At 47.3% G+C, this 13,816-nt stretch overlaps 1 protein-coding gene across 1 annotated transcript; it reads right to left on the bottom strand.

Moving 5' to 3' along the window:
- Window positions 1-403: 403 nt before the first annotated feature.
- LOC129327723 (uncharacterized) lies at window positions 404-2,383 on the bottom strand. Its single transcript, XM_054976478.1, has 2 exons — window positions 1,893-2,383; window positions 404-1,101 (listed from the first exon to the last, which is right to left on the bottom strand). The coding sequence occupies exons 1-2, from the start codon at window positions 2,368-2,370 to the stop codon at window positions 404-406; spliced, it is 1,176 nt and encodes a 391-aa protein (XP_054832453.1). The 5' UTR covers window positions 2,371-2,383.
- Between the last annotated feature and the right edge of the window lie 11,433 nt (window positions 2,384-13,816).

Genomic DNA, 13,816 nt, shown 5'->3' with positions numbered 1-13,816 from the left:
AAGTCTCATTGAATTTAGCGGGACTTCCTTTCAACTAAACAGAAACATCTATGGGCCAAACTACAAGTGACGAATGACACAAGTTGGACACTTGTCAGCTTCCCTCAAGTTTTGATGGGAAATGTAGGCAGCTTGGCAGAATGTTGGACAAGTGACAGTTGAAAAGTCCATTGGACAGCAGTTGGAGAGCCAAGCTGCAAGATCAGAATGCCTACATTTCCCATCAAAACTTGAGGGAAGCTGACAAGTGTCCAACCTGTGTCATTCGTCACTTGTAGCTTGGCCCATTGTCCCTATAATTCTAATTCACAGCCATATTTAAAACAATCCGTAAAATTGAACAACTCCCATCACACACCAGACGTTTGAACCTGGGCTCACTGGAAAGTTATAGGATCATTTTCTAGGTAAAGTCTCTGTCTTTTCCATTTAGGTTTTCCATGAAAACAAAGAGACAGAAGAGGATGATCATATAAAACCAGGGGAACCTAATGACAGAAAAGAAAACTGCCAAGAGAAAGAAAAGTATGAGGGCATAAAGAATCAACCATGGTGAGAATTCCTCACTGTCAAGCAGATATTCTTCTAAGTCATAGTAAATGCATTGAAAAATATTTTGGCGCTCAGAGAAACGCTTCAGCTTTTGGACGGTTCTTTTCATCTGAGGGCTGGAGAGAATGGCCAGGCCCTCTGCCTCAATGCTTTTCCTGCCAAGTAAGGGAAGCATGTGCTTCCCCATATCCTCCAACTGATACTGCAGGGTTTCGTATACAAAGATATACCGGCTTGTGATTTCAGCTGCATTTGCTTTTGAAGCCAGTATCCCCACAAAATGAGAGCAGCGCCTTAGTGCCTCTTGCAAATCCAAGGTCTCCTCCTGAAACTTGACCAGTTTCCGTTTCTCTTCTTCAATTATTGCCATCCTCCTCTGGTTCTCTTGAATGCTGCTCTCCTGTTCTTTCAGCAGCTTGGTGCATTTTTCAACTTCCTGGTGATATTTTTTCTCGTTTCCCCTGAAGTGGTCTACCATGTCTTCTGCAGAAGCTGCTTTTTTCTCAGCGTTCTTCATGCTTCCATGGGCTTTGATAGCCACAATACCTCCTAAAAATTAGATAGAAGTTACATGTATGCAGGGCTTTTTTTCAGCTGGAACATGGTGGAACGGCATTCTGACACCTCTTAAAAATGACCATGTGGCTGGTGGCCCAGCCCTCCTGATCAGAGATCAGTTCCCGTGGAGGAAATGGCTGTTTTGGAAGGGGGACTAAAGATCCTGGTAAGGAGGGGGAGCACACACGGGGGAGGGAGAACGGCATGCTGGTCCATGCCGGGCACCTCCCCTTGCTCCTTCAGGAAAGCAGGGAAGGCTTCACCCCAAGCTGGACCCATCAGGGTGCCCCCATGGGCCCAAAATGGCTGGATCAGGCCCAAATCAGTCTAGATCAGGCTGCTGTCAGGCAGGGGAGTGCTCTTACGCATGGCAACAGCCCATTCCAGGCCAATCTGGGCCCTATCCAGGCCATTTTGGGCTTGTTTTGGCCCAATTTGGGCCCAAAATGGCCAGGATTAGGTCTGAAATGGCCCAAATTGGCCCCTCCTGGGTGGGCGAATGCTCGCTCGCACAGCAGCGGCCTCTTCTAGGCTATTTCAGGCCTCATCTGGGCTGTTTTGGGCCAGTTCTAGCCATGATCTCTCCTGCCGCACTGTGGGAAGGTTTTTTGAGAGCTTTTAAAAAAAAAAAACAGAAAAACTCTTCAAGAGGACATGCCCCTAAAATATATTAATAGGAGTTAACAAGCTGTCCCTGCATTTACGTAAGTTCCTTCCTATTTTTAAAAATATCACGGACCAACAGATTCACTATATTTTGGTACCACTAAATAAACACTCACCAACGACTGTTCCTACACCGGGGAGCAGCATTGACCAGAGGGCAGCATTTCTCACACTCCGTAGCATTTCACCTTCCAGTTCGGCAAGTCCCTGCTCCAGCTCCGTGTACATCTTCATACCTTTCTCCACTAAACAATTTTTCATGTTTTCCTCTCGCAGTTTTATCAGTTCCTGCAAACGGATGTTGAATGCCTCAAGGTCTTCCCGCCTTCTTTTCTGCTCGTCCGTCAGCTTCTTCTTTGATTCCATTATTTCCAGGCTCCTTGAATTTACTCTCTCCAGCTCTCCTTCAGTCAAGGCTTCAGCCTCTGCTAGCTCTTTGGAAGCTCTTGTTATATGCTCCCTTAGCTCGGCATAAAGGCTAGGATCCTTCTGTGCGTGGAGCAGACATCTGGCCAAAGTTGCTAACTCGAATATTCCATTTGTAAAGTGCAGTCGGACATTTTCTTCAAAGCACTTGCTTGTCAAAAGAGCCATGAGAACAGACTTGCTTGAACTAGAAAGAGAGGGAGGAAGGTAAGTCTCTGATACAGGCCTTTCCACCAAGTCACTGGTGGGTTCCAGGAGGCACTCAGGGCCCAGGGGAGGCACTCAGGGCCCAGTTCATTGTTGGATGCCTGGACCTACAAGAGGTAGGGTGGTTTCCATTATGGCCAAGGGAGGTTATGTGTGCTTGCTGTGTCTGTGCCCTTCCCTCTGCCCTTGTTATATGTCCTTTGGTTCCCCCAAACTGATTTGTCGAGCTTTCTTTTCACCAGCAGTTTGGCCCTGGTGAGCCTCTGAGCACATGCAGAGCACCAGCATGAACGAGAGTCTGAGAGTCAAACTACAAGTGACGCCTTACACAGGTTGGACACTTGTCAGCTTCCCTCAAGTTTTGATGGGAAATGTAGGTGCCCTGGTTTTACAGCTTGGCTCTCCATTACAGCTGCAAGACCAGGATGCCTACATTTCCCATCAAAACTTGAGAGAAGCCGACTAGTGTCCAACCTGTGTAAGACGTCACTTGTAGTTTGGCTCTGAGAGCGGAACCACAAGTGACAAAAGGCACAGATTGGACACTTGTCAGCTTCCCTCAAGTTTTGATGGGAAATGTAGGCAGCTTGGCGGAATGTTGGACAAGTGACAGTTGAAAAGTCCATTGGACAGCAGTCAGAGAGCCAAGCTGCAAGACTAGGATGCCTACATTTCCCATCAAAACTTGAAGGAAGCTGACAAGTGTCCAACCTGTGCCTTTTGTCACTTGTGGTTCCGCTCTGAGTGTGTGGGGAAGAATCTTTGACACAGCCCCTTCTTAACCAAAGAAAGATCTTCACTGTACTAAACTAGATATATTTATTTCAGAACACAAAGTGCAAGCAAGGGAATGTCTTGAGGCAAAGGCTAGGCAGCTAATAAGGGGGAGGGGGACATTCTAGTTGAGATTCACTGAGGTTACCTGGCATCCCAAATCACCTACAGGATGGGTGAGCATCTCTCCGAGCATCAGGTTGAGCACACCACACAAAGGCAATACAGATCTTTTTAAAATCTTATCCTGAGAGGGAAGATTCCCTCAGTTGGGAAAACATCTCTCCTGGGTCTGCCATGCCAGCCTGCCTCCCCATGCACGTTGTGCACCATCTCTGGCTCTATTTGGCCATTAAAGAGTATGAAAACAGTCACCCTTCTAGCCGCGGATGACAGTTAAACGGCTAGCTCATCTCTGCTCAGTTTGACACCTGAACATTTTATGGCCCTGCTCTTCCAAGGAAAAGATCAGCTTCCCAGGATTTGATCCTGGGGGTTCAATTAAAGGGCAGCTTTATATCTCTCTTCCATAATAGTCCCGACTCCCAGCTGAGAATTCTCTCCCATTGTTTCCAGTCTACTCAAGGCCAAGCTACATAATATGTATTTTGGCAAGTTAGCCACCTAACAACTGCAAGGAATGTCATTTTAAACATCAGCAGAAGCCCGATTTGGATCAGAACTGTGGTGTGGGGAGAGGAGGGGCTCCTCCTGTCTCCCTCCTCTTACACACAGTTCTCCAACTTGCCAAAAAAACCAGTTTTTGTAGATTGGTCCTCAGTTTTCATATACCAGCTGATAGTTTAGGGATTCAGTCAATGCAAAATTCAAATTTCTTTCTTTCTTTCTTTCTTTCTTTCTTTCTTTCTTTCTTTCTTTCTTTCTTTCTTTCTTTCTTTCTTTCTTTCTTTCTTTCTTTCTTTCTAACTTTGCACAGGATAGCACTGTAGTCCACTAATTTTTAACTGAAAGTCAAGATCATGTTTTGTTTTGTTTTGTTTCAGTATTGTATTCCAGCTCTGTATTCGGAGTTCTGCTTGTTTTTGAATTTCTGCTATCCTTAATGTACAGCTTGATGAATGTCCCAGCCATTGATCAAATTGATTTATTCTATATAATACACCTTGAGTCTCAGTGAGAAAGATGGAACATAAATAATATAAATAAAATAAACATGACATTGTTGGCAACCCACTGTAATGAATTTTTCTATTGTCCTCCCATATGTTTTAAGCCTTGTTCTGTGATTTTTTTTTTACGTTGGACCAAATTGCAGCAGTATCCGATCTTAGATCAAATATGCTGATCTCAAGGGCAGGGAAATAAATTCTTTAGAGGTCTTTCTTTTCTCTCCATAGAAAGATGTGTATGGGGGATTATAAATTTCAAAGACAGACTTGCTGGATCTTAAAAATCATCTGCAGGAGATCAAGATGTATAATCTCCATCTCCACTTGTTGGAGTTAAAGAACTGGAGAGGGCATCTTTGAGACCGACTATTTTGGAATCAAATAAACTTCTCACTTTTTTCTTATGAGGCAAGAAGGGGAAACTCCAGATTTCTCTGGATTTCAATTTGGAAGATTCTAGAGGGTGCCCCCACCCCGGGCCCGTTTCTCTTTAATGTTCCATACTTCGGACCCAACATTTTCTCAATCTGTCAAGACAAGAGTCCTTTTGTTCCTGTGTTGTTTTCACTTATCTGTGTGCAGATATGATCTAGTGAAACAGATTCCTTACAAAAGAGAAAGAGAAAATTATGGTCTCGCATTTCCTAGTGAGGTAAGGAAATGAAGAATTAATTGCAATACTAACGGTGGCTGCTGCATGTATAATGCTACTAAAGAGCTTAAAACTTCTAAATATAAAAATTGAAATAGTAACAGGAAGTGACTTCTTTTTATTATCACCACATTTGCTTTTCTTTGTTTGAGATTCAGTACCTCTCATAAAAATGGTTTTCTTTGGGATGATGTTGATCTGGCTGTGCCTTTAATAGCTGTGAAGATTTCAGCAGGCAGTTTATCAGGCCAGGCTGTGAAAAGTCACAATTTATGCCCTTCCCCTTTAAACACAACTAAAATATATATGAGTTCTGTACCTATATGAGTTCTGTCCCTACCTCATTTAGACACCTCGGCTGACTTTCATTTTCTACATCCAATAGAAACTGAAGTGTGAGCCAAGCTACAAGTGACGCCTGACACAGGTTGGACACTTGTCAACTTCCCTCAAGTTTTGATGGGAAATGTTGGCGTCCTGGTCTTGCAGCTGTAATGGAGAGCCACCTTTGACTGGGGCTGAAGCATGCCTCAAAACCTGCATCGAGAGTGCTCCCCCACTCTGACCCCACTGGGGCTCCATGTAGCATTGCTTTGTCCTATCCTCTTCTGCAAGGGAGGGAGGTGGCAGAGAGATAATTTCCTGAAACAGCCCATGCTACTGCTGACAGCTATGGGGGAATCCTAGCAGCATTACCATTGCCCAGAATATAACATTTCATCCCTGAACCTAGAGTGGGCTAAGAGGAGGGGACTATTTCTGTTTTGCAAGGTGCATACCTTTCCACTGTTTGGGGAACTGACCAAGAAAAGATATGTGTGTTTTTAGTGTTTAAGAGTGAAATACACTTCATATTTTAATCCAGGAATGGGAAATCTGTACCAAAATATGGGAAATACGGAAGGCATTTATAGTATGTTTAATTAGTCATCCAATTTTGCTCTTCCTCTCCAAGCAGAGTATTTGTTCTTTTCAGTGCCACAACTAACAGAGAGACAGAGAATTGCACACACCAGATGAATTAATATGTTTGTTATGCTTTTACAGGTTGCTTTTAAAAAAGTAAAATCTGTATTATGCTATCCCTCCAAATCAATAAAACTTTAAAAAAGTATTATCCTTTAAAAAAAATCTTTTACTCACGAGATCAGATTGTCTGCATTATGAACCTGTAAAAGAATTGGTGTATTTTACAGTTAAAAGTTTTAATCCAGAGGGAGGAAGGTTTGCAAAACGTACCTGTTGACGGAAAGGCTGTCTTCTTGAATGATTCAGATTCTATTTCTGAACAGAGTTTATAACATGTGTGAGTTTTTTTCCTCCCAAAGCTTGAGCGCCATCTTCTGGGACTTTCATTTGGTCTCATAATCCAAGCTAATAATGCATCATATTTAAACAGCACTCCCCCCATTACGTTGCCCATAGGTTCTGTCTTGTTCTGTCTGTTGTTCAACCAGGGCTGCTAACTCTCTACTGGGGGCAGGGAATCCCCCTCCCGCCTCCACTCACCTGGATGGCAGTAGGGAAGAGCACCTGGGCCGATTCCAGACGGGCACAAATAAAGCGACTGCTTTCGCTTTTCCAGTGACCTCACTCGTTAAAACCCGTAATGTCCCGTCCCTGCTTACCTCCAGTTCATGGTGCTGTGTTGCGCTCCAGAAGCGGATGGTGTGAACGCTGTATTGCGGGTTTGCACACTTCTGGACGCTTCGTCGCCGTGGAGAGGCCCTCCCCTTTCCCTCCTTCCTTTGCCGGCTGGCCGGCAACAATATTCCCTTAGTTTTTTTTTTAAACCGGGCACCATTTGCGCAGTTGCACGTTTGTGCACATCGAACTGCACAAATGCACACAAATGCACAAATGCACAAATGCACAAAAGTTGATGCTGCATATTCACATACCTGCACATTTGCGCATTTGCACAAAACACGTAAAAAAAATTTTTTTTAAACTGAAATGCGAACCAATGAAGGCCGCCGACGTCAACTGTGACAGGCAGGAAACAACCAATCCCGGGTACCTCAGTTGGCCGTGCGAACATCCGGAAGCGGGATTGCACGGCACGCTGCGAGACAAAGCGGATGGAGACAAAACTGAACGTGTGGCTGGTAAGCGATTATTTCCGCAGAAAAACCGCAATTTCTGGCCATCTGGAATCGGCCCAGGATAGAAGTGTGTGCACTTTTGCATTGCCCCAGAAACTAACATCATTTTTCAGCACAATGGGGAGGCACAAGAATGCATATGCTCTTCATGCGCACGCAGGAGGTAAGTACTTGTTGCCTCCCCAGTTTGGAGCCTGGGGGACCTGGCAATGTTCAACATTTACATGAAAAAGCTGGGAAAGATTGCCATCAAATGCAGTTAATACCCAGTTCCACTTCTCCTTCTCATCAGAAGCAGATAAATCACTAGACGTTCTGAATGGGTGCTTGGAAGCTGTATGGGGCTGGTTGGGGACCAGTATACTGAAGCTCAGTGCGGTGTAATTGGTTCATAATTTAGCCAATCAGGGATTAGGAAGCTCCCGTCTCACTAAAGGAGTAGGTTTACAAATCAGGGATGCAATTAGCTCTGTGAATTGGGGTGAGGCCTAGGCTTTCTTTATGTGACACTTTTATCCAACTATTGTTAGTATGACTGTGCCATCTGGCTGCGATGCTGCATGCTTGGATCACATCCAGAGTAGGTTACTGTCCCTCCCCGAGACCAGTACACAGTTACACATTAAAAAAATGGATTTTCGAATAAAGCTGGAATAATTCTGCGTTCAGAAAATGCATTTCAGTTTGTTTTACTTTCCCTGCAGTTTTGCACTGCAGCCATTAGGGACACAGAGCAGCTCTGACTTCCCCGTACTGTTTTGCTACTCTTTTTAACAATTTTTTTTAAATAAGAAAGCTCTCCATAGCTGTAAAGTACAACGTCTGAGGCAAACATGAGATGTTCCTAAACCCACCAACCATCCTGGTATGCCTTCATTCCTCTCTCCCTCCACACTTTCTAATTCTCATCCATAAGTGGCCATTAGCTATGATAACCAAATAGAACCTCCATGTTCAGGGGCAGTATATTCTTCTTGAATGCCAATTTTGGGGGCAACTGTTTGGAGTGGTTGTTGTCTTTATTCCCTGCTGGTGGAATTCCCAGAAACATCTGGCTGATCACCACAGGAAACAAGATATTGGACTAGAAAGATCTTATGGAAGGTACAGGGCATGCAGTTATCCTGTCCTCATTTTTTCAGAGGGGTTTAAAAATATTATTCAGTGATACTGCTGCTTCCTCTGCATCTTTAAGTATGATACTGAATTATTAAATTGTTCGGGGGAGAAAGGGACTGCCATTTTTTAATATTGAGGGAAAGACATCCTATGCCCAGAAGCATTTTTCTTCCAGAACTCAGCCTGTGTTGAAAACTGGCTAAGTCTTAACGACATCGTGGCACAAAAGACAAATTCTAGAAGGGTAGCCATGTTAGTTTGTTGTGGCAAATTGAGGGGTGTAAAATGAAACAAACGATCCAGAAATACACCTGGAATTCACTGGTTTGTTTTGTTAAAGAGGCTTCTGGAACGGTGAACCAAATCCAGGAAACAAAGTTGTAACGAGTCTCCCCACCGAAAAGTTTTTGTGTTTAGTTTCAGTTGTTTCCCTTGCAGCAGCACAAGCAGGCAGGCAGGCAGGCAGTGGTGGGCTGGAAGCATTTTGTTTTCCTTAACAGCAAATCTACCATCCAATTGGATCCCAAGGAAAGAGACTGAACCCTTAGTGTTATACCAATTAACTCTGTTGGCAGGAAGGGGAATGTGCACAGTGCGCATGAGTGCAATTTTTGTTCAGTGCTTCCCAGGTAATATCATTGTTTCCTGGACAATTGGTTCATCATAAGAGGAGGGGCACCAGCTTTCTCCATCCCACCCATAGGCTTTGGATTGGTCTGTTGACCAGAACAAGCCCCAGAAGACTTCAATCATTGATTTTCTGGGCTTGCTGCTCCCTTTTTCTGTGTAAATGATAAATGGCCACCCCTCTGAGAGTCTGAGACAGGGACAAAACCACAAAGAAGGACATGGCAGCCAGCAACACACGAGGATGCAAAGGTCAGAATAATTATCATCACTCATAAAAGGAAAAAAGGGAATGTAAAGCAGGATTTTTAATTTAATGCCATTACTCTGCTTCATTGGTCAGACTTTTGCCACACCACCACTACAGTTTTGCTGGCCAGTTTCCCACCATGGTGTGTGTGTGGCTGCCAACAATCATCTTCTTCTGTTACTGTGTGAGTATGTAGTGTACTTGAGGAAAAGCATGGTGGGTCGATGGTTTAGAGGAGGACTGTGTTCTGAGCAAATGTGGCGCTGTCAAGTGCAGTTGCCCCAGGGCCTTGTTTTCCCATCCCCACCATGAAAAGTGCTCAATCACATGCTCAATCAACTTGCATATGTGGAATGGGCCAAGAAAGAAGAAAACCATACAGATTAAATCCAAACCAGCAACAGTCCTCCCCAAACAAACCAACATTCAGAAACCTCAGATTCGAAGCTATAACGAAAATGTTTTCAGTGCAAACCTCTAGTGGCAAAACCAAAAAGGAATTTTGTGCCACCGTACAAGAAAGGAACTGTAGTTTCAGCTTTCATGGTTAAAATCTATTCATCAGGTACATTAAGTGAATTCTCAATCTGTATATATTTCTACACACATGGAAAACATGTAAGGAAGAAAAAGAGTTGTGATTCTCTTTAAAATGCATTCTATGGTGCTATAATACCTTGCAATTAATTAATATTATCCTATAACATAATTGTGTTAGCCATTTCTGACGACTCACATTGATTCCACTGAGCAGGCGCAGAAGTGCGCCCCTTGTGCCGTACCAGCCTGATCAGGGTGGCTGCCAGGTGCAGGAGCCTGGAGCACCGTCCCTTTGTGCTCCCCGGATGCAGCACCCTGATTGGAGTGGCTGCCGGGCGGAGGAGCCTGGAGCCACTGGTCCCTGTGCGCCTCCCGCCCGCAGCGCCCCGATCGAGGTGGCTGCGAGGCGGAGGAGCCTGGAGCACCACCCCCTCGCGCTCCCAGGCTGCAGCGCCCTGATCAGGATGGCTGCTGGGCAGTGGAGCCTGGAGCTGGCAGCCCCCATGCACCTCCTGCCTGCAGTGCCCTGACTGGGGTGGCTGCCAGGTGGAGCAGCCTCGAACCGCTGGCCCCCATGCACCTCCCGCTTGCTGCACCCCAGCTCCCTGGCTGCAGCGCCCTGATTGGGGTGGCTGCCGGGCGGAAGAGTCTGGAGTGCAGCCCCCTCATGCTCCCCGGCCGCAGCGCCCTGATCAAGGTGGCTGCCAGGTGGAGGAGCCTGGAGCTGCCAGCCTCCATGTGCCTCCTGCCTGCAGTGCCCTGATTGGGGTGGCTGCCGGGCGGAGCAGCCTCGAACCGCCGGCCCCTGTGTGCCTCCTGCCCGCAGCACCCCGATCGGGGTGGCTGCTGGGTGGAGGAGCCTGGAATGCCACCCCCTCATGCTCCCCAGCTGCAGCACCCTGATTGGGATGGCTGCTGGGTAGAGGAGCCTGGGGCCGCAGGCCCCCGTGTGCCTCCCGCCAGCAACGCCCTGATTGGGGTGGCTGCCAGGCAGAGGAGCCTTGAACTGCCAGCCCCCGTGCGGCTCCCACCTGCAGCGACCCAATAAGGGTGGCTGCTGGGTGGAGGAGCCTGGAGCCGTCCCCCTCATGCTCCCTGCCAGCAGCGCCCCAATCTCTGGCCTCGTCTCCCCACCAAAGCCACGATCCTGGGGGGTGGGGGGGTTGAGAGGCATGGAAGCCTCCCTGGCCTCCTCTCCCTCCCCAAAGCTGTGATTCTGGGGGGAGGGGCACAGAGGTGGACAAGCCTGGCTCTCCTGCTCCCCCCCTCAAAGCTGCGATTGTGGGGGGGGGAGATTCTGGAGAGGCTGGGGTTGAGGGAGAGGAGGGGCCTCAGCAGCTTATGATGGAGTCCACCCTCTGAAAGGGCTGTTTTTCTCCAGGAGAACCGATCTCTATGGCCTGGAGATCAGCTGTAATTCTGGGAGATTTCCAGCTACCACCTGGACACTGGCAACCCTAGGGGCATGTGGCAGCGGGCAAGCCTTGCTCACCTGCACTCCCCACAAAGCCACAATCATAAAGGGGGGGCAGGCTTGCCTGCCTTGCCCCCCCCCCCAAAACCTAGAGTTGCCAATCTCCAGGTGGTAATAGATCACAACCCACAACAATAAGGACTACCAATTTAACATAAGATACTGAAAAGTATAACACACAATTATGGTAAAAATTACCAAACACTTTTATGAATAATATTTATCACAAAAGGCTGATAGCCTACTCCTTTTCGAATCCAAATAACCACAAGGAATGCACAAACAATAAACCAACACTCCCCCAAGGGAATGGTGTCCCAAAAATGTCTCTTAATAAGATAGAGTCACTCCTTTCTTCTTAATCGCGGCGGTCAGTCAATGAACACATTCCAGTGACCAGCCCCCAGTCTGGAGACTCTGCAGAAAGGACGCCAAGCCTGCAGGGAGGACGGAAAGCCACCATGCGCTCAACGGGGTGCAAGCTGAACTCCTGTTTTGTATCCCCTTTATCAAGAGCGCTATATGCTGGTAGTTGTGCTGTTCCACAGAGCTTCACTCTCTCCTTTAGCTCCAAAATGGATATCAGTTGTCAGACCTCTGTTACCACAAAGTGTTCCCTTTGGTAATTATTTCAGTCTCCAGGTGGTGGCTGGAGATCTCCCAGAATTACAACTCATCTCCAGGTGACAGAGCTCAGTTCCCCTGGAGAAAATGGCTGCCTTGGAAGGTTGGCTCAAGGGGCATTATTTCCACCTGAGGTCCCTCCCCTCTCAAAGCCCACCCTCTCCAAGCTCCACTCCCCCCCATCTCCAGGAATATCCCAATCTGGAGCTGGCAAGGCAACCCTAAAAGTCCCAAAGGGGAGGTGAGGGGGCCACGCAGGGGCAAAGGGGGGCATGGCAGTGGGCATACCTCACTCACCTCCCCCCCGAAGCTACAATGGGGGCGAGGGCAGGGGTCTTGGAGGTGGGCATACCATCCTGCCCTCCTTCCCCTGCCCCAGATCCAGGTGCTGGGGAGGGGGCAATGGTCAGACAGGCCCCCCCCTGCCCTTTCTAGAGCCCGTTGTATTTTTTGCTACAACGGGCTTTGTTTCTAGTATATTACATATTTTTAAAAGTTCATATGCTGCAGATAGATATTTTTAAAAGCTTATATGCAAGAGAAAAAGGTTGGGGTCCTTCTAAGCAGGGGCAGAATGTGTGGGCTGATGGCCTGCGGGGAATGCTCCAGTCCTGGAACTGCCCAATGGAAGTGGATGGAAGAGGCTCCCGCCCCACCCCACCCGTTCCTGTTTTCGTTTTGCCATATGGAGTATTCTGTGCCTGTAGAGCAGCAAAAGGGAGGAATAACTCCCCTTCCCCACACACTGCTGTTTTCACATTGGAAAATGGATGGGGAGGGAGGCAGGAGCACTCCCTTCCCCTGAGTTAGCATTCTAAGCCCATTTGGCTCTCCTTTCTTTTTTAAAAGCCATTTCCCATAGCTGCTGTGGGGCTTTTTAACTTGGCTCTAATCCCATTGATTTAGAAGGGTATACCTCTGTTGAGTGCAGCACTACCATTGTAATAGTGTGGTATAATGTTTCTCCTGCTACTCAGTCAGCACTGAAAAGGCCTTCATGCAGCATTTTTTTTTCAAGTAAACTCAGCAAGGTGCCCAAGATCCCCACCACCTCCTCGTCCACCTTGTGCCAGGTGGCAAGACTTTAAGGGGAGTCAAATCAAGGGCACTTCATGGGTGTGTGAACCACTCTTAAGTCCTAGTGTAGCATGTCATTAGACTAAAACAGGAGTCTCCAAACTTTTGACCCTGTGGGCATCTTTAAAATTCTTAGAAAGGGTGGTGGGTGCAACCTAGGGTTGCCATTCCCCCGCTAGGGGTGGCGTATACCCCGTTCACACCCACCTGGCCAGTGGGGAGGTACGGGCCTCCGGGATGCACTCCTGGGCAGTGTGGCACACTCCTGCGGCCCCGCTCCAGCTACAATTTGGACCTAAATTGGGCCTGAAATGGGCCAATTCGGTCCCAAATCGGCCTGAATTGGACCACTGTGGAGCACGGGAACACTCCCACACTCTGCAGAGGCCTGTTCTAGGCCAATTTGGGCCTGATCTGGGCCAATCCAGGCCAGATTTGCCCCCCTCCATAGAGTGCAGAAGTGTTCCAGGGGCAGCCACGGCCTGTACGATGACAATCCTTCCCAGAAGTGACATCATCTTGCGGGCCCGAGAGTGTGCATGTGCTTTGCGCATGCGCAATGGACACCCAAAGCAGGTAGGTGCCAGGGCCCCCACTTCCCGCTGGGAGGACAGAAGGACCTGGCAACCCTAGCGCAACCACAAAATGGCAGCTGCAAGAGGCAGCGAAAACCACAAAATGTAAGGGAGTGAGGTTATATATAACTCTAATAGTAACTCTTTGCCATTTCAGACAGGATGCCTTTTAAAATGAGAATATTGTTTTAAAATATTTTCACGCATAGACAGTCTATCTTCATTTAAGCAGTGAATATCCTCGTTCTGTGTGGCACTGCCAAAGTAACTTTTTAAAAGATCTGCATGGCCAGTCACATCTTCAGGGGCCAATCAGGACTGTGCTGCTGGGCAGAAACCTCATCCAGCCCCACCCACTTTCTAAAACGCTTGGCAGGCACCAGGAAAAAAAGTCAGCACCATGCTGGGAACCCCTGGGTTAATGAGAGGTAGAGGCATGGAAAGAAGAGCCGTTTGTTGA

This window comes from Eublepharis macularius, chromosome 4, assembly GCF_028583425.1.
Source record: "Eublepharis macularius isolate TG4126 chromosome 4, MPM_Emac_v1.0, whole genome shotgun sequence".
Classification (NCBI taxonomy): domain Eukaryota; kingdom Metazoa; phylum Chordata; class Lepidosauria; order Squamata; family Eublepharidae; genus Eublepharis; species Eublepharis macularius.
This window is presented reverse-complemented; position numbering and strand designations above follow the sequence as displayed.

Bases quoted from the DNA above. Each gene is read 5' to 3' on its own strand.
- LOC129327723 (XM_054976478.1), bottom strand. From the start codon at position 2,370: ATGGCTCTTTTGACAAGCAAGTGCTTTGAAGAAAATGTCCGACTGCAC. The intron at 1,102-1,892 runs GTGAGTGTTTAT...TCTAATTTTTAG, and splicing joins CGGTGTAGGAACAGTCGTTG to GAGGTATTGTGGCTATCAAA.